At 39.0% G+C, this 18,367-nt stretch overlaps 1 protein-coding gene across 1 annotated transcript in view; it reads right to left on the bottom strand.

The window, feature by feature from the left end:
• CTNNA2 (catenin alpha 2) overlaps positions 1-18,367 on the bottom strand; it is a 1,049,805-nt gene that overhangs the window by 234,039 nt on the left and 797,399 nt on the right. Inside the window, exon 9 of the mRNA XM_012742713.2 lies at positions 3,207-3,359. Within this exon, the coding sequence (XP_012598167.2) occupies positions 3,207-3,359 (153 nt within the window). The remainder of the gene's footprint in view (positions 1-3,206; positions 3,360-18,367) is intronic.

The raw sequence follows: 18,367 nt of genomic DNA, 5'->3' as shown, positions 1-18,367 counted from the left end.
ATCTACAAAGCTGGAAGCTTCTATTTTTTTAGAGAATATTATTAAATTGATAAACCACTGGCAAAACTAATGGAGAAAAAAGGGAAAACGTGCTAATTATTAATAGTAGTATGATGAATGCAGAGAAGAGGACAGCAATGTAGAGTCCCACATATTAAACAAAAATCATAAGTGTATTATACAAGAGTTTATGCAAATACATTAGAAAAGCAAATGAAATGACAAATTCCTATAAGACAACTAAACAAAGCTAACCCAGAAAGAAATAGAACATTTAAATAGTCTTATGGTTTTAAACCTTTCCTCAAATTCATCCCCAGGCTCACATTGCTTTATCAGTAATTCATCCAAATATTTAAAAAATAAATAATGCTAATCTTACACTTCCAATTCCAAAAAAAAAAAAAAAAAATAGAAAGCAGTAATCCCCAACTTATTTTTTTGAGAGAACATATAACTTTGATGCCAGCACCTCTGAAGGAGAATAAAAGAGGCAAGAAATATAATTTTGTTAACATCTACAGAAATAGCATTGGAGACAATTCTATACTTATTCATAATTATTTTTAAAAAACTCTTTTAGCAAATAAGTAATAGAAGTAACTTGCTCCAATAAAAGTATCTGCAAGAAATCTAGAACAGATAGTGGTAAAGTACTGAAATTTTCCCACTGAAGTCTCGAATTAACAAAAATATATATTACCACAATATTGTGCTGAAGATCCTAGCCAGCACAATAACACAAGGAAAAAACAAACCATAAGGATTCGGAAAGAAGAAATACAACTTTCATAATTTGTAGGCACATGACTGTGTACATAGAAAATCCAAAAGGAAACAGTCCAATTTTTAGAATTAGTATGTGAATTTATCAAGGTCAATGGATATAAAATCAATATACCAACTAAATTTTTTATATTACAGACACAAAAACTAAGGCTTAGAAAGGTGCCCATGTTCATGCAAACACTTTTCAAAACTAGAAAAAGGGTAATGTTCAGCCCAGTGCTTTAAGTTTTTTTGCATATATGCATCGGTGATGTAGAACTTGTCTGAGGGACATAAACCACGGTAATTCTTTAGATTCCAGTTCTCCAGTCAAACAGAGGCCAGTCCACACAATAGCCCCTGCATCTCCTGGGCATTAGGATTTTAAATGCTGCTGGCTGCGGTGACCACCCATGGGTAATGAAGGGAATACCCAAGGAAAGCAAAGCCACAATTTTCTGAAATGTGGGGCTGTGACTGACCAGAGCTTTCCGCTTCTGCCACAAGTTGAGGATCAAGAATCACTCTAGTGGCCAGATTCACCTACGGTGGAACCTAAGGACGGGATGAGGGGAAATGGTGTGTGTGTTCAGTCTATCACAGAAGAGGGAGGAATGAGTGGAAAAGACGGCACTTCAGCCATGGTCTCACACATTTACATGGGGTGTCAAGTTTGAGTTTCAAATATGATCTGCAAAGGGGGCTACACACGGTGTTACCTAAAGATCTTGACAGGACTTAAAGTAGGATATTTTTATCACACAACTTTAAATCCATGTCCTTTTCTTCATCCATAGTTCCTCCAACATGCTATTAACTAATATTTTCCATAAATTCTGTAATTATCTTGTAAATACTGTAATTACACAGATAGGGCAGTATATTTGCATACTAACATTATTTTATTACCTGTGGATATTTAAACTTATAACTCACATTTAGCATTATTTCTTTTCCTCTTCCTCTTCTTCCCCTTCCTCCTGCCTCCAATTTCCCCCTCCTTCTCCACCTTCTCCTTCTCCAAACATGGAAGCAGCCAGAGATTCCAACCTTGGCAAGATTCTAGATTCCTTAATAGCCAGATGAATTCTCAGAGCATGTGAGTGAAAGTCGAGGGGTAACGGGGTACTTGTCTTGCACATGGGGACACAGTGAGAAGGACTGTCTTGATACTGGGAGTATTACCCCATTTTTAGCTGTAAGCTGGTGTTGTCTGCAGATGCTTGGGTTGTGATGGGAAGTTCAGAGGTTCCATTATTGTGGCCTAGGCTACCGTGCATAAAACTTGCTGATGGCCGTCATGGGTGATGGCTCAGCCTGTGTCCTAGAAAAACAGGGTCTTGAGGTAGGACTTCCTGCTGGCTGGGTGTTTTTAGACCCAGAGGCAGCAGCAGTGTGGGATTAACCCAAAAACAAACTAAGCAGGTGATTAGGGTACAACTAAATTAAGCACCACTCCCATCACCCACTCCAGGAAAAATGCAGAGGATTTTACAGTCTATGAACTTATAAAAAAGTTAACTTTGCTATCCAAAGAAAACAAAACAAAAGAACCTATTTTCCTTCAAGCTTGCATTTATGTTGTCTGTCATTTTGAGTGATTTTATTTTATTATGAATCAAAGTGGGATGTACCACAATGGTAGTGGTGGTAGTGTTAAGTGCTCAGAGCCTGCAAAAGTTTAAACTGGACCCCAATAACTGTTCCCTAGATTTTCTAGGATCCTCACCCCACCTGGGCTCTTTTTCTCCAGCACACACATTTCTTGCGTAACATCTCTATTTTCTATTTAGTCCCACCTCGCTAATCCCACCTTTGCCAAGCTGTTGGTTTTCAGCTCCTAAATTTAGGCAGCCTAGTTATCATGTCCCTTGTACAATATTTTGTTTCAATATGACATAGTACAATTTTGCATTTATAAAGCAACTCCCACAGATTCCTCTAACATATAAATTATACTTATGACCCTGAACTTACCCTTGTACTGCCCCCAAAATCTTTCACCAGGTGTCCAAATATCTTTTTGAGGAAAGTGGGATTTTTTTTTTCACAAGTTTCCAGTGTGGCCAGCTAATCTAGGCTTCCGTGGGTGGAGTGGACAGGGGTTTAAGGAGGAAGAAAAGGGAACAGTGTTCTAGGTTTCCATTTGGCAGTTTTAATTTACTCCCCAAAATCAATGCTTTGGAGTGTCCCTTCTGCTTCCTCAGTTTCAGCCTCTACCTATTGCTCAGGAAAATTGGCAGATATGTTTCAGAGCATGCTTAGAGTTGTGGGACAGAGAGAAAAGAGATTACTGATAACCTGTTTCCTTTGAAAGGGGTGGAATATTAAGGAGGTAAAAGAAAGGAAGATTCCAGGACTGTATTTCTCCAAGAAAACCATAGAGTAGAGACTATACCCATCGATAAATTCCAATCTTCAGGTCTCTCCTGACTTACCTCCACCAGTTTGTTGGCATGTTCACGGAAAACCTGGGCATATTCTTTCACTTCCTTTTCATTCCCACTCTTTGCAGCCTCAATAAGAACTAGCAAAGGGACGTTGGTTTCCAAGAAAGAATCAGATATATGATCCATCACTGCTTTCCGAAGCTACAGGTAAAACAAAAACAACAACAACAAAAAAAACAATTAAGGGATAGAAGAATTGTCCATTTTTTCTAAACTATTTTCCAGCTCTCGTTACCCATGCAAATAATGTTTAACTCTTGTTAATTTTCCCAGAGTTTATCATATCAAAGTAAGACAAAGACCAATGGTTAATGGATGCCTATGAATTAAATGTATCATATGCCATCTAGAAAGTTACATGTATGGCCTGTAACTCAGTACACTCTAGGCCATCTCCTGTCAAAGGTGTGCACTCATCATTAATGTAGAGGTTTTGAATCATGACACAGTTTAAGAAGTCAGGATCTTGAGAAAGGGAGAGATCTAGGCATCAAGCAGAAATGGGGAGAATTTTGAATGAAGATCTGAGCCATGAAGGCATCTCTAAAACTTTGCCACTGTACAGTCTCCTCCTTTTCTAGATCCATTGTTTATACTTGATAGAAGCAGAAACGTGAAACATCTAACAAGCTCAAAAATGCCTCTCTCCAGGTGCAATGCATGACATAGCTGTTTTGTTCCAGAAAGAAATACTTAGTTATTCCTCAAGGTAAATAGGAATAAACAAACCCAAATCTTCTAACAATGCATAAGTACACATCATTTCCACATTGTTAAAATAGGAAGCAGGGCTGCCTGAAAATAAAATGAAACTGTCCCTGAACGATAACCTTGGTGCTGCTTTGTTCATTATTGTCTGAATGTATATGGAATATAAATAAAAATAAACATAAGAGAAGATAGTAAACAACCTGTATGTTTTCCAAATAAATATATTTATCCAGGAGTATTCAGGCAAATTTCTTTTGCCTGTGTCCATTAGTTGTGAGTTTACCCACCCTGCCCCCAAACGCCAATGGATATTACTACCATGTGAGCACCTTAGTGTCTATCAGTTAGTGCCAATTTGCTGGTGAGTACATGTGGTGCTTGTTCTTCCATTCTTGTGATACCTCACTTTGGAGAATGGGTTCAAGCTCTATCCATGATAATATAAGAGGTCACCATTGTTTTTTGTAATTGAGTAGTATTCCATTATATACATTTACCATATTTTATTAATCCAATCATTCTTGATATTTGTTATAGGTCAGAAGAAGAACTGTGGACAAATATCTCCATTCCTTTTTGCACTAATTACCGTAATGTATGTTCATATGTATGTATAACTTAGTTTGGTTTAATGCTGAATTGGGTTTGACATTTCATCACGTAAAATATAATAAAGTCTATGAAAAGTGAACATTACTCATTTGACAAAATGTATTAAATTACTGCCTGGGAATAATGTGGGTTATTGGTGAGCTCATATTTTGGGGGTATATACAATGTGTCAGATACTCAGCTAATACTTGACACATCAAATCATTTTATTCCTACAACAACACTATGAGAAAGGAACTATTCTAAAACCATTTCTTCAAGTGAAGAAGCTGGAACTTCAAAAAGTTATTTACCTTTTTATGTCTGCAATCATAAGGTAACAAGAGGCAGAGCCTGGGGCAAGAAGTTCTATAGGAGATAGTGCAGTGAACACTTGAAACTGACCTGCCATGGCTCTTCCAAGACAGGGCCCCAGACAGAGGAGAAACTATTGAAAGTGTAAGCAAAATCGAATTGACAAGGACAACAGAGACAAAAGAAAGAGAAGGTCAAGATAAAGTGGGGTGATGAGGATAGCCAGGGTTTCTCACCAACCAAGCCACCATACTTCTTAACACTACACAAAAATAACAGGAGAGCTCTGAGAAGCTTAAAAACTATCTGCATCAAGCCTCTTTCTAAACCTTCAGGAAGATCATATTCACAAAAATGAGCAACTTAAACACTGAGGTCAAATCTCATACAAAGTTATTACAAGAAAAATGAGAACAAGGAATATATCATTCCTACACACACCAAAAGCATTCTGGAAAGATATACTTATAAAATAGATTAAAACTGTAAGCTATTATTGCAAATAAAACAAAAGACATTAAGAAAATGATATAAGATATGAAAGAACAACACAAATTAGAATGAGAAAAAAACTAAAGAGTTAGGTCATGAAACTAAGAAAGAATTACAAATGAAAGGAAAGGAAAATCATTTCATAAACAACACTAAACAAGAATGAATAAACATAACAGCAAATGCCTTAAGAGAAATAAAAGGAGAAAACAAGGAAAAATTTTAAATCCCAAAAAATTTTTTTAAAGAAGAGCTAAAAACACTGTGAAAGTGGTAAATATTGAATATAGGCAAAGAAAATTCAATACATGGTTCCCACGGGTCTCTCAAAAAAAATAAAAACAAAAATATATAGTGAAAACTGTAATTGATGAAAAATTTCTTGAATACATGTATATATTGAAAACTACAATAATACATTGTGTATTTTAAAAGTGCTAATAGAGTAGAATTTCATAATTAATCATTGTGTGTATATATGTGTGTGTGTGTGTGTGTGTGTGTGTGTGTGTGTGTGTGTACATATATGGCCACAAGCTAGCATCATGAGAGCCATTTCCTGGGAATTTATTAGAAATGTAAAAACCGCAGGCCCCACTCAGACCTGCATTTTAATCAGAATCTGCATTTTACTAAGATGCCTAGGTGATTCCTTCACACAATAAAGTTTGAAGAACGTGTCCCTAGAAGACCTGTTACATCAGTCAAGTTCTTAGTCTCAAGAATTAGAAACTAATTCTAGCTGATTTAAAGAGAAAAATTGTCCTGTTAGTTTATAAAATGGACCAAACTCAGAAATGTTAAGACATCCTGTGCCTTTGTGTCCATAACTTTTGATTCAAAGTCTTAGGCAGAGTCACTTGATTGTTATCTGGATGAAGTAAAGACCAAAACTCTGGGTCATGTGTCCACACCTAAAATAGTTGCAAGGGTACCAGAGGGAAGTGCATAAAAACAAGTGTTCTGGCCCTTTAGCTTCTTATACCAAGATTCATAGAATGAGGAATTCCCCAGACACAGAAAAGGAATTCAGTTGTTGACCCCAAACTAAAAACATGGCCAGTAAAGCATAGATTTGGCAGAAGACTAATTCAGGGACTCAAGCATAGGTGGAAGTTGAAAAAAAATAGAGATGCATGTCTAAGAAATAACTGAAAGGTGAAGAGTTATCTAAAAAGAATAAGATCAGAAACTATGCACTAGGATAGGAACGGCAAGTATGCCATAACTCTTCACTTCCATGTCCAGAGCAGACATAATTAATCGATCATTGCATTCTTTTATGCTGAGCTCAAATACTACTTCATAATCCTTCGCAACACAGCACTCCAAGTAGCTACTACTAATCAATCCCATTTATCCTGAATAAAGAAAGCTTGCTTTCCTTGTTGAAGTTTCCTTGTAACTGAAGCTTTTTGGATGCCAGTCTTTAGGCAGAATTGGCTATGTGTCTGAGCAACTCAGTGCCATTTTCACTTTCAGAAATAAAAGTTAACACTCAAATCTAGGGTGGGCTGATAATATTTAATAAATGCCTGAGCATTTAATGCAGGGGTCCTCAAACTTTTTAAACAGGGGGCCAGTTCACTGTCCCTCAGACCGTTGGAGAGTGCGCACTGTGAGCCCGGGATGAATTGGCTGCTAAGCAGGACAGGCAGCGGCAGCAAAAACATCCAGAGGGCCAGATAAATGTGCTAGGTGGCCCGCGTGTGGCCCGTGGGCCATAGTTTGAGGACACCTGATTTAATGTCTGTCCTGTCATTTAGACAGATGTTTAGAAAAATATTTTAAGAATATAGTATTAACATTCACTACTATGATGTAAGACATACCAGCCAAGGTCAAATTTCAGGGTAGAAGGTGATTTCAAACAGGCTCAAAAATCTGAAGCCTTAAATCTTTCCATGAGTACAGCTGCTCAAGGCTCTTCATGATTACTGACATATTTTATCATATTTCCTTAAGCTGTGTGGTATAATTGTTATTAAAAATGAAAAATCAAAGCAAAAAGTGATTGAGCCAGAAGCTATCCAGCCTAGGGAGCTTGACAAGACTTGAGCTTCATTAAGTCAGGCAAATTTTAGCCAATCTGAAGGTCAATTAGGGTAATCAGTCAGTGTAGTGATCCACCCAAAGCCACTTTAATAAGCCAAGGTGCCACCACTGTACACAGTCCACTGATAATGAAGGCATTGTTCATTGTTTAGGCTGGGGCTGGGGTTAGATGGGGGGAACAGAGGCACATCTATGAAACCTGAGGAAGACATTTAGATAATAATCACGGTTTTTAATTTGTTTCCTTTATAAGAGAAACACAAAATTCTTTGGTCATTATCTTGATGGCATCAGCTATCTTTCATGAAGCAAAATTATTTTAATTGGGATACTAGCACCTCTCCTTAATGCAACCAATTACCTCTAAAAATAAAAAGAATACTTTATCAGACACTTTATGCTTTTCTTCACCCATCCCATCCATCCCTCACCAAAAGCAAGTCTGTTGGATCAATTAAAAGTGCAACTGTCATCATTGGTAACATTTATGTGCAGCCAGATCAACAGTCCTTACCCTCCAGACTTTTCCCTTAGGAGTGCGGATACAGTTAGGATGAGAGTTAGCAACATGTCTCGCTGATGAATGAGAAGCACTAAGACAAACTTAGGTAATTATAATAGATTTGTTGCATTAATGTCCCCATTCGTCACCTTTCCTTATATACGTGCCCACTGTCAGGTAACTTTGCAGCGCTCCACCCTTTATGACTCTGGGCTTGGCCATGTGGCATGTGTAGGGCCAATGTATGTTGGCCGTGGCATGTGTAGGGCCAATGTATGTTGGCCGCCACCACGATGCATGTGGAGGTTTGGAAGGTCCATTTACCATTGGGCTTCTGGCTCCTGCTCTCTGCCAACCCCATGAGAAGGACATGTCCAGTCTAAACTGCTTGTCCCAGGAGAAGGGTGGTAAACATCTTGAACACAAATGAGTCACTTCAAGGCCATCCTAGATCAGTCAAGACCAACTGAGCCCAGACCCATTAGAGGGCCAGGCGAAGGTGACTACCCCAGACTAGTAAGCCATAAATGCTATTGCTGTATGCCTCTGATTTGCTGTTACACTACACTATTATGAGAATAGATGACTGAAAATATAATTTACCTATTTAACGAGCATAAGTTTTTGTGGTTGCCAAATCACATTTTTCATGAGTGGGAAAGACATCCTGAAAATAAATTTCTGATCAATCAATTTGACTTATCTGGTGTCATTCCAATTAAGTTCTTTGGCCAAATGCACTGAATTAACAGTAGTCTGCTTATATGTTCTAGTAACATGTAACATGCTCCGCATATTCTATCATACAGCCTTGAGCTATGTTTAAGAATATCACAGCTGTATTTTCGTATTTTTATAGATAAAACAAAGTCTTTAGTGAAAAACTACACCAAAAACACAAGTCATGGGGGCTAGGACAGGGAAGGGTTGAAGGCCCATCCTGAAGGAGAGGAGCAGCTGCTTATCGCCTTCTATTGATTGCATTTTCTGCCCCAGCACACACAGGTCTGTGTCAAACTCCTCTTTCCCTCCACAATAGGCAAGGGCAGTTACCTTAATGAGAAGAGGCAGTGAAATGTCGCCTCAGGGTCCCAAGGAGTGTTCCAGATGGCCTCCACCCAGCAGGGACAGCAGCTTGACTTGCTACTGGCAAAAATGTTAGCAGAAAACAGAGCCTATGACCACTAGATACAGTATAAGGAAGCAAAAGGGAGGCTGGCGAGATGGAGAGTGTATGCAAAAGGCAGAGGCAACTCAGCAGTAAGACGTGGGAGAGAGAGGGTGAGGCCAGTATAGGGAAGTATGGGAGAAAATTAATGTTTCATATTAATCATCTTCATGGGGAACTTATTTTATGCCAGATACTATTCTTAATACTCAGGATAACTCATTTATTTCCCTCAGAAACACTAGCTACTGTTTTCTCTGTTTCATAGTTAAGGAAACTGAGGCAATAGAATTAGGCTACTTGCCCACGTTCACAAACCTAACAAGCGGCAGTGGCAAATTTGAACCCAAGTCGCCTTGCCCCAGAGTTCATGCTCTGAACTACTAATGTATACAACCTCTTCTATGTCTACTTTGTGCCAGCTTTGTGTATATTATTGACCAAAAACAATGGTATAGATGATGGTTGTGGAGAAAGTTCCAGGGACAAATGTGATTCTTGGATGATGAATAAAGTACATAGAGAATTCTAGAGGCTTCCCTCCTTTCCACACTTGAGATATTAGGACCAAAAAGAAGAAAACCCCCAGTAGAGAGCATGAAAGAACAGACCCAGTGGCAGATGGACACTGTAGGAGGGAATCAGGGCTCCCACTAGAGGCCGAAGTGGTGCTGAGTCCTCATGGCCCCTACTCCAGGAGTAGAAAGGGACCTCCCGGATACTCACTATGACACGCTGTGACTTCCTAGGACTTTAGGAATCAAGAAAAAAAATGGATAAATCATGGCTCAAGATATGACTACTTCAAAAATATATTTGATGGGTTATACTTGTTTTATGTAACCATCTTATACCTTATGGGTCAAGGTGTTTTTAAATAGTAAATTGCAAGATGGTTAATAAAGTATGTTTCTTAGGATTCTGACTGGGTTCAAGCCAAGGGATGTGAGACTCCTCCCAGGAAGCACTGGGATCTACTTTCCATGCTCTGATATGTTAATTATGATATGTATGGAAATCCATAAGCTAAGCAGTAGCAGGAATGAGCAGGGATCTGCCTTATTATAGAAAAATCTTTGAAAGCTGCAAATGCAGGTTGATACTGTGACAATCTAACATTCTATTTTTTATTCACATTCTCAAGAGTATTAGGATCAAACCATGTTCATCCTAAATATATCTATTACATAGCCCATAAGCACAGACACATTCAAAAGTGGGAGCCAGAGTCCTCAGCAGCCAGGACCAGGGACACCTTGAACTTAGTATCAGCCAGCAAGTGCAGAGACTCATAAATACTGCCTTCATTAGCTCATGGGCCCTCTGATTTGTGTCCCTGATGAACAGGGGCACATTTTTGACCCCTCCAGTAAACAGGCAATGTAATTCCTCTGTAAATTGACTATTAGAATGGTTTAAATGCCCTTGCCTACAAGCTGAAAGGCATAGTTAACACTTTTTACATAAGCTAGAAGACCAAAATTTAGCTATCAATCAACCAGAGCAGAAAGGAATGACTTGACAAAATCATTCGTTAAGTCTGACAGGAGTCAAGAACACAAGGCTTTCTTCCAACGGCTTAAATGTATGTGTGACAAAGGAATATTAATTGCATAAGACAAGACATTTAAAGGTATTAGCTCAGCACTACCAGTCTATTTTACCGAATTAAGGCTATTCATCAATGTAAATAACTGCATTTTCTTCAAAAAACCAAAAGGAATGCAGTCGTTGGATCATACTTATTCTAACAATCCACTTGCTTATTTCATGGGAGGGCAGAATCATGAAAGGAGAGACAAAGTTTAACTCACAAGTTCAAAAAGAAGACAAAACTGTCTCAAAAATGCCCCAAAGTTTTCTCTCTATAGGGTAGGATTTGAGGAGTGTATGCTGTATATTGAGCCACACTCAATACTGCCAAAGTGTTTTGCAAAAAGTCTAAAAACCCACAGTCATTTGATGAATATGAAACAGTTCTCTGCAAAACACAGTCCAAGAAAAAATGGCTCTGTCCAGCCAACTAGAATTGCAGAAGCTTAAACTTGCATGAGACTTTGAAGGCTGTGTGTCCCATTTTAATCAACTCAATGAAAAACACCTCTGCAATTCTTTTTTAACAGAGAGACATTTCGTATTGAAAAACTAAAAGAGGTCCTTTAATTATTTGCCTTCAACTGTGTGTTTCAATATCTCTTTCTGATCTCAAGGGAAAAATGGATTTATAAAGAAACATCTACACAAATGTCACACTTTTATTAAGGATATTTAAGAGTTATGCCAAAGAAATGAAATGAGAGTAAATGCACAAACATATGAATGGTGTAGATATGAATGCAATAAGCTCTAAGGAGGCAAGGGCCTTATTATAAGAGAAGTAAGAAGTCCTCAGAAAGAAAATATTCTTTATCTCTTACTTGCTTTGTTCAACTCTACTCAGTGACTGGTGTTCACTCATTTATTCCTTTTATCTAGCATTTGAGGAGCTCTTGGTGGATGAAGCACTGGCCAGGGACACAGAGAAAAATAAGACAAGCTCTCTACTCTAACTTATTGCTGAAAACTCCACGGTGTCAGTTCCCAACTGCTAACTGAGCTACAGTGATCAACATGACCTCATACATGCTTGACTTGCCTCAGAAACGACGCTGCTTAGAAGCGAGCATGGGTTCTTCTTGTTAACAGTGTTGGAGATTGGCCTAAGGGACACTGTAAAAAAAGTGTCCAATTTTTTTACATTTCCTTCATGTCATATTATTTTTTTCTTTCTTACTTAAAGGTTCTCTCACAATTTTTCCACCCCTCCAACAGGACAGACACTCTTTCAATTACTCAGTTTCTAACTTACCCCAGAAGATGTGGCATTCAAAAGGGTGGGATTTTAGGTGTCATGGATGAAGATAGAAATGACACTGCTAGTGTAACTACCTTGCTCAGATCCTTTAACCCAGACTGAAAAGCAGACCCATTCTTCTGCATGTTTGGAAGGTCTACTCAGTTTCTGGCTGCTTATTTCCTTTAATAATAATCCTGTGCATGTCCTATTTTTATAGCTTGCAGAGAACTTTTTGAGACATTATTTCATTTGACCTTCCTTATAATGTCATGATGTGGGTGAGGGGTGCAGTTTGCAGGGTGAGCATCATTATCTGTGTTGTTTAGATGAAGAAAGGTAAGATCCTTTGGTTGCTTATAGTCAGAGTCAGGACTTCCAATACCAAGAATAGTGCTATTTTACCTAAGGTCCATGTGTTTATGGAACCGGCTGTTCAAGTTCACAAATCCTAACTGGATAAAGATCACCTATCTTTCCATCCTTGACTCCCACACCTAGCCAACCACTTGCTCCAAACCTTATGTCCCATCCAGTATTGCTTACTACAAAAAGGGATCTAAGATCATATGTCTGGATGTTTCATTCTGAGTCTCTAATATATGCCATTGATTAACTGACAGTGAATGGGCTCAAAAAGCAATTTATTCCCCTCACAGTCGCACTGGCAATTACTGAATGGATAGATTTGATGGCAAGCTAACACCAAAAGCCTATACAAAGTATATGCTTAAAGAACACAAAGCAAGGTATGGAGAAGAAGAACTCTCCAAAACCATGATTTCTTTTGGAAAGGGTCAATCCTACACAGTTGCCACAGTGTGGTAGGATCTGTACCAGGCAGAATCATCTGGCCCTGTGTGTCTACATTTCCTGCCATTCCACATTACAGCACAAGTCCTGTGGGTCTTAGAAGAATCCCCAGTAAATACAAGAGCCCCTGGGAGGAACCTAGCCAAAACTCACCAGTTCCCACTCCAGGTATCAGATGAGCAACATCTCAGCTAACACGACCACGATGGGTAACCTGGAGGAATGAGATGCTATTGGGTAAGGGAAGAGGGATGATGGAAACTTCCTTCTTGGTCCAGATATCACTGATAAATGTACCTCTGAAGCTTCTGGCCATTTGTGGCCATTAAAGGGTTCATCACACTTTCTAAAACAGAAAACCATTCACCATACTCCCCTGCTTTACTCCAATTATGGATAACTATGTGCCTCTAAGCTATCTTCTCTCTCCGGAGTTCTGCTGCCGTATGCTGTACTTTCTCACTTCCCATCTTTAACTATTGCACAGCATTGCATTTCAACAGCTGTTGAATTTTTCCCTAGAGGTACTTCATTTCAGCTAGAAACCCAATGATTATACCACATTCCAAAGTTTGTGGATATCCTCTAAAATGACTGGAGCTGTCACTATTTAAGGGAGAGGCCGGAGACGAGTCTGATTCAAGGTCCTTTAGCTTTTCAGGGAATTTGGACTCTTACACCACATTTGTTTTATCTCAAGCTAAATTTACTTCTATTTTATTGTATTTATTTATTTTGTTAGCAGACACTCAAAGTTAGGAAACTAGATTTACTTCTAAATCAGGGTTTGGCAGACTTCCTGTAAAGGGCTGGATAGGAGAGATTTTGGCCTTTGTGGGCCTGTCAGACTCTGCCACAACTACTCGGCCCTGTAGTTGTAGCACAAAAGCAGTCAATACAACTTGACAATAGCAGGCAGAGGGCTGGATTTGGGACACAGGCAGGAGTTTGCCTATGTTTGTTCTAGATGGTTTCACCAGTGAATTTTAGTCTTCTATCCCACTCACTCTGTCCATAAGCTGCTACTGCCATCCCCGGCTATTTCAAGCTCCATTCACCTACTGCTCACTTATAACTGAACATCTGCTGTGCCCAGCGGCTACCTGCTTAGGAAGGGAATTGAGGAGGCTAAAGACGGCCTCCAAGAGCCCCCAAGTGGTCAGTTTGACTGGTTTTATTTGACCAAGTTGACTTTTGTTTCTTTCTTTGCCTCATACTGTGCTAAGAAACATAGGTTATTCCAGTGCTCCCTGAGCAATTTCTTTTCTAGTAGAAGCGTTGAAGCAATGAAAAGTGAAATGAAAGAGTAGAAGTTATTAGGTTTTCCTAAACATTCTGTGGATTAGGAAGGTATCTGGTTGGGTTGCCTGGCCTGCTTGACTTAGGTGTTCTGACCTGGACTGGACCCCAATCCTGACATTTCCCTCTAATTTGGCAACAGTATCATTGGCACTTCCACAGACTGCCCATAGACACCGAGCATGGACCCAAAGAGCAGCAGGCCAGCTGGTTGCCATGGTAGTATACAGACACAATGCCTAGTTGATCAGTCACAAGTTATCCTTTTTCAACTAGTTATTTCGGCATCTATAGATTCAGCCTGAGGGCCGCATTGATCTAAGCCTGTGAATTTCAAAGGAGGGGCTGAAAGAAATCTGCTCAGAGTCAGATATGGTTCATTAGTGCTGACTTCTTCCTGCCCTTGGAACTCAGCACTCTCCCTCTTCCATTTTTCTGGTCCTCTAGACCTCCCAGCTTGCCTTGCCCAAAGGTGCTTTTTTAGCATTTCAGTCACCCCCTGTAGACAGTTGCAACTTAGACTGCAGCTATTTAAGGCAGCCTGATCCTCCTTGAAATTGAAAAAAATCAAATAAAAATATAGAAGTTCTGTGCTTAACAGTTAAAACAAGATTGATGCACTCATGAAAAACTAAGAAACCAGGAAGGCAAGAGCATGGGTCTGGGACTGGTTAATCACCCAAACTTCAGACAAGCACTTACAGTTGGATCAAATAAAAAAATTCACTCTTATCCCCAAACTCCTTAAGACAAATGGTTCTCTTTTAATCCTGGAATGCTTGGGCACAATCCGTTCAACCATTTCTCACTGAATATGCCAGGCAAATGTGCCAGTCTTCTGATGCGCATTTAATCAGATATCCCTCCAGCTAAAATGAAAGTCCATTACTTTTTTCCCCTATGATTAATTAGAAAAATAATTATCAAAATCCCATTCACAGTTCAGTTTCTTGCATGGGGAGATGAGGGGGTGCTGGCTACAGATATGGATGGCTTAAGGAAAAAAAATGGTGATTATATTAAACATGAAGCCTATTATTATGATTATTATAGAGAAACTCAGGACTCATTAATAATTGATATTTACCTTATGCTCTTCCCATTAAGGAATTTTAATAAAAGCTATAAACTAAGACCAAAGTGTACCAACTTTAACAACCATAGTCATTAAAAGGACAGGCTTCAGAGTCAGCCCACTTGGGTTCTCTAACTTATGAGCTTTATATGGGTAAGAAATTAAATCTTACTATTGGAATTTCAATACTCTACTCTGTTTAAAAAACAATCTTTTTGATAGTAATATCTCTCTGGAGAATTATTGTAAGGATCATCAATAAAGAATAAAGGAAAGAATAAACACCAAACAAATGTCAGTTAGAGTGGACAGCTTTACTTTTCTGATCTTCATCCATAACCAGAAACAAACAGGAGTAATAGATAAGATGATCAAGAGAGCTGATTATTTTAGTTATGTCAATGACAAGAGGGCATCAGCTGCTCAGTCCCTAAGCCTAACCATTCTTAGCACTCATGGCTATGAAAAGGCAAGGCAATTGATTGCAAAGGCATGACTTCATATGCAATAATAGTCACTATTTGTATGTCTTTGGAACCCTAAATAGACTTCTTTACTGAAGCTTTTACCTGGGACTTAAATTTAGGAAAAGAAATCAGTTTGGGAGCACAAAACCAACATCAGTGGTTGACAATTACAAAATCACTGATCTTAACTCAATTTTCTAATAACTAACTTACCCAGTAACAGTACCAGTTACTGCTAGGGGAAGGGATGAGCTCCCACCTTTAAAGCAGAGGCCTACAGAAGGAGTCTTAAGGTGGCTGAACAAAGACCTTTTGCTCTGGGAGGACCCTGGAAGTCCCTTCCACCTCTAAGACTTTATGAATCAATATAATTTTTTTCAAAGATAGCTGAGAAATAAGCCCAGAAGATATTGCTGTTTTATCTTCCTCTCTCTTCTTTTCCCAAATTCCTACCCATTTTCTGATTTGGGGGGTAACTGAAAATTTTTACACACATGTAATCATATAATCATCACTGGGTCTTAAAAATAAGTGTTTAAAGAGATTGTATACTTCTTCTTCAAGCTAAGGATAGGCATGATTTTTTCCCCCTCATTGGGGGACATTATTTGTTGAGATGATAAAATTTCTCAAAATTTTTTTTTGTATAAAAGAAGGAAATTTTCCATGCTCCAGCATGACAAAAATACCTGTACTGGGTACAGTTTCCTGAAATGTGGCACCATATGTGCATCAGTAAACATTATGTGTAGAGTAAATTAAACCGAGCCTTATAATTAGGCAGTAAGGAAATTACTGTAGACCTGAAAGAGTAAATCAGCAGTATTAAAATGTTCTCCATTTTCTCTGAAGCACTTCAGAGTGCCATAAAAAGCCCGTGTCACTGTGATAAACATTGAGAAGAAATGCATTTGGAGCAAGACAACCTAAAAGACACCACAATTTAAATAGGTCTACGAATCAGGAGTCTAAGGTGTCATCTCATAAAATTCAAAAGCCAGCCCTTTTGTCACTAACATGAGAGGAAAAAGAAAGCCACCTGACACGGAGACTTTGTGGGGGGAAGGGGAGGACTTTCTCCTACAGCAGGTGCAGTAAAGACTTTAATAGATAGACACTCTGGAGCAGAGCCAGGACTAACAAGAGGTTCATCCATGATGAACAAAATAGCAATATTGTAAATACAGACAGGATCAGGGTTGCTGATTTTTCCTTTTGCTTCAGGCTTCAATATGGCTCAGCACTGCATTTAATGATCTTACCTTTATTCATGATGTTATTTTGTTCATCATGAATTTTTTGCATTAATTTTGATTTTCTAATGTACTGCATAAATATTATTTATCTTGATTACTGGGTTTTTTGGTGCCCCCTAAAATCTTGCACCTGACGCTAGTGCCTCACTCACCTGGAGCTGAGTCTTCTAAAGCCAGCCAAGCAATAGGAAACTTCTGAGTTAAGCTATCCTCTCTTAAAACAAAAATTATTATTAATATAATGGTATAAATAGACTTTTTAGGTGACCCCCAAATCCAGACCTTGAAACAATGGAACCAGGAACATGTGAGTTTAGAATGGAGGGAAGTTGATGATTGGGATATTTCCAGGGTAGGGTAGCTATATACAGGGGATTCTTCACTCTTTCAATACCTGTGTGATGTAGGCTTACTTTATTTGGGGCACTAGGACATGACCTGAAGAAACAAAGGATAATAAGATATGGGCACAGATAAAAACAAATAAATAACTTAAATCCACTGCAAAAAGTATCATAATAGAGATATTTTAAACTGCTCTAGGAGTCTACTGGATAAACCCTGTTTACAGGAATTGAATTAAGTTTTGATAATAAAGTAACATTTAAGCTAAGACTTGTAGGGAAAAAAAAAAGAATTTTCTTAGAAGAAAACAAAAAGGTGGGAGGGCAACATTCCAGGCAGAAGCAACAGCAAATGCAAAGGCAGAAGGGTCTGTAAGCACTGGATTATCAGACTGCTGGGGCTAGCATGGGCTGAAGGCAGGGAGGCTGGGGTCCAGGAGACTGGTTTTATGGCTATGACCATTGTTTTTGTGAAAAGCAATTAATCAGAGCCAATGGGAGTGGAGAGGAACAATGGGCCCCAAATGCATTTAGGAGGTGGTATCAACAGGAAGGAATGTCTGAAGGGGATTTAAGGAATGACAAAGGGAAGAGTTCTTTGGGGCTGTAACTGTCTTAAAAAGTGGATGACAGCAGGAAGCACACAATTGTGTAGGGCCAGGTGGAGTGAGGGTTTGTCTTTAAGATATCCTGGAAATTTCATTCAGCCAAAAGAGAGCACAAAGATGAGTCAAGGGCATGTAACATTAATACAGGGATGTTATAACTACCACCACCTTCTTCACACTTTCTACCTAAGCAAAGAGCGATGTTGAATTCCCCCAGCCATCAGCAGTGACATCCATGGGCACCAGGAAGGCACAAAGTGATGAGATCCTAGAGCACATGGGCTCCCACCAGGGCTGGTGGCAACAGCAGGCAGAGTCTGCCGGAAGATGACTCATTCTCTAAATTTCAGATTCATCTAGCCTCCTTGGGAAATGGGGAGATTAAGAAATATCCGCAGTCCTGATGGAAATTTCCCCTGGGAAAACTGATGCCAGAAGCCATCTCAGGTAATAAAAGGTAACCTCAGCTGGGAGGGGTCAAATGGAACAGATATATTTGGACACAAGCTGACTGCAATGATCTGCTGGGTACATTCAGTCAGGATCAAGGCGATTAGCTGCTATCATCGGCTCTAGAAACACCTCACTTCAGGCCATAATGGCAAATGCACAACACACTT

The sequence above is a fragment of the Microcebus murinus genome, chromosome 3, assembly GCF_040939455.1.
Source record: "Microcebus murinus isolate Inina chromosome 3, M.murinus_Inina_mat1.0, whole genome shotgun sequence".
NCBI classification, from domain to species: Eukaryota; Metazoa; Chordata; class Mammalia; order Primates; family Cheirogaleidae; genus Microcebus; species Microcebus murinus.
The sequence above is the reverse complement of the archived record's forward strand: the minus strand, read 5'-3'. Positions and strand labels throughout refer to the sequence as shown.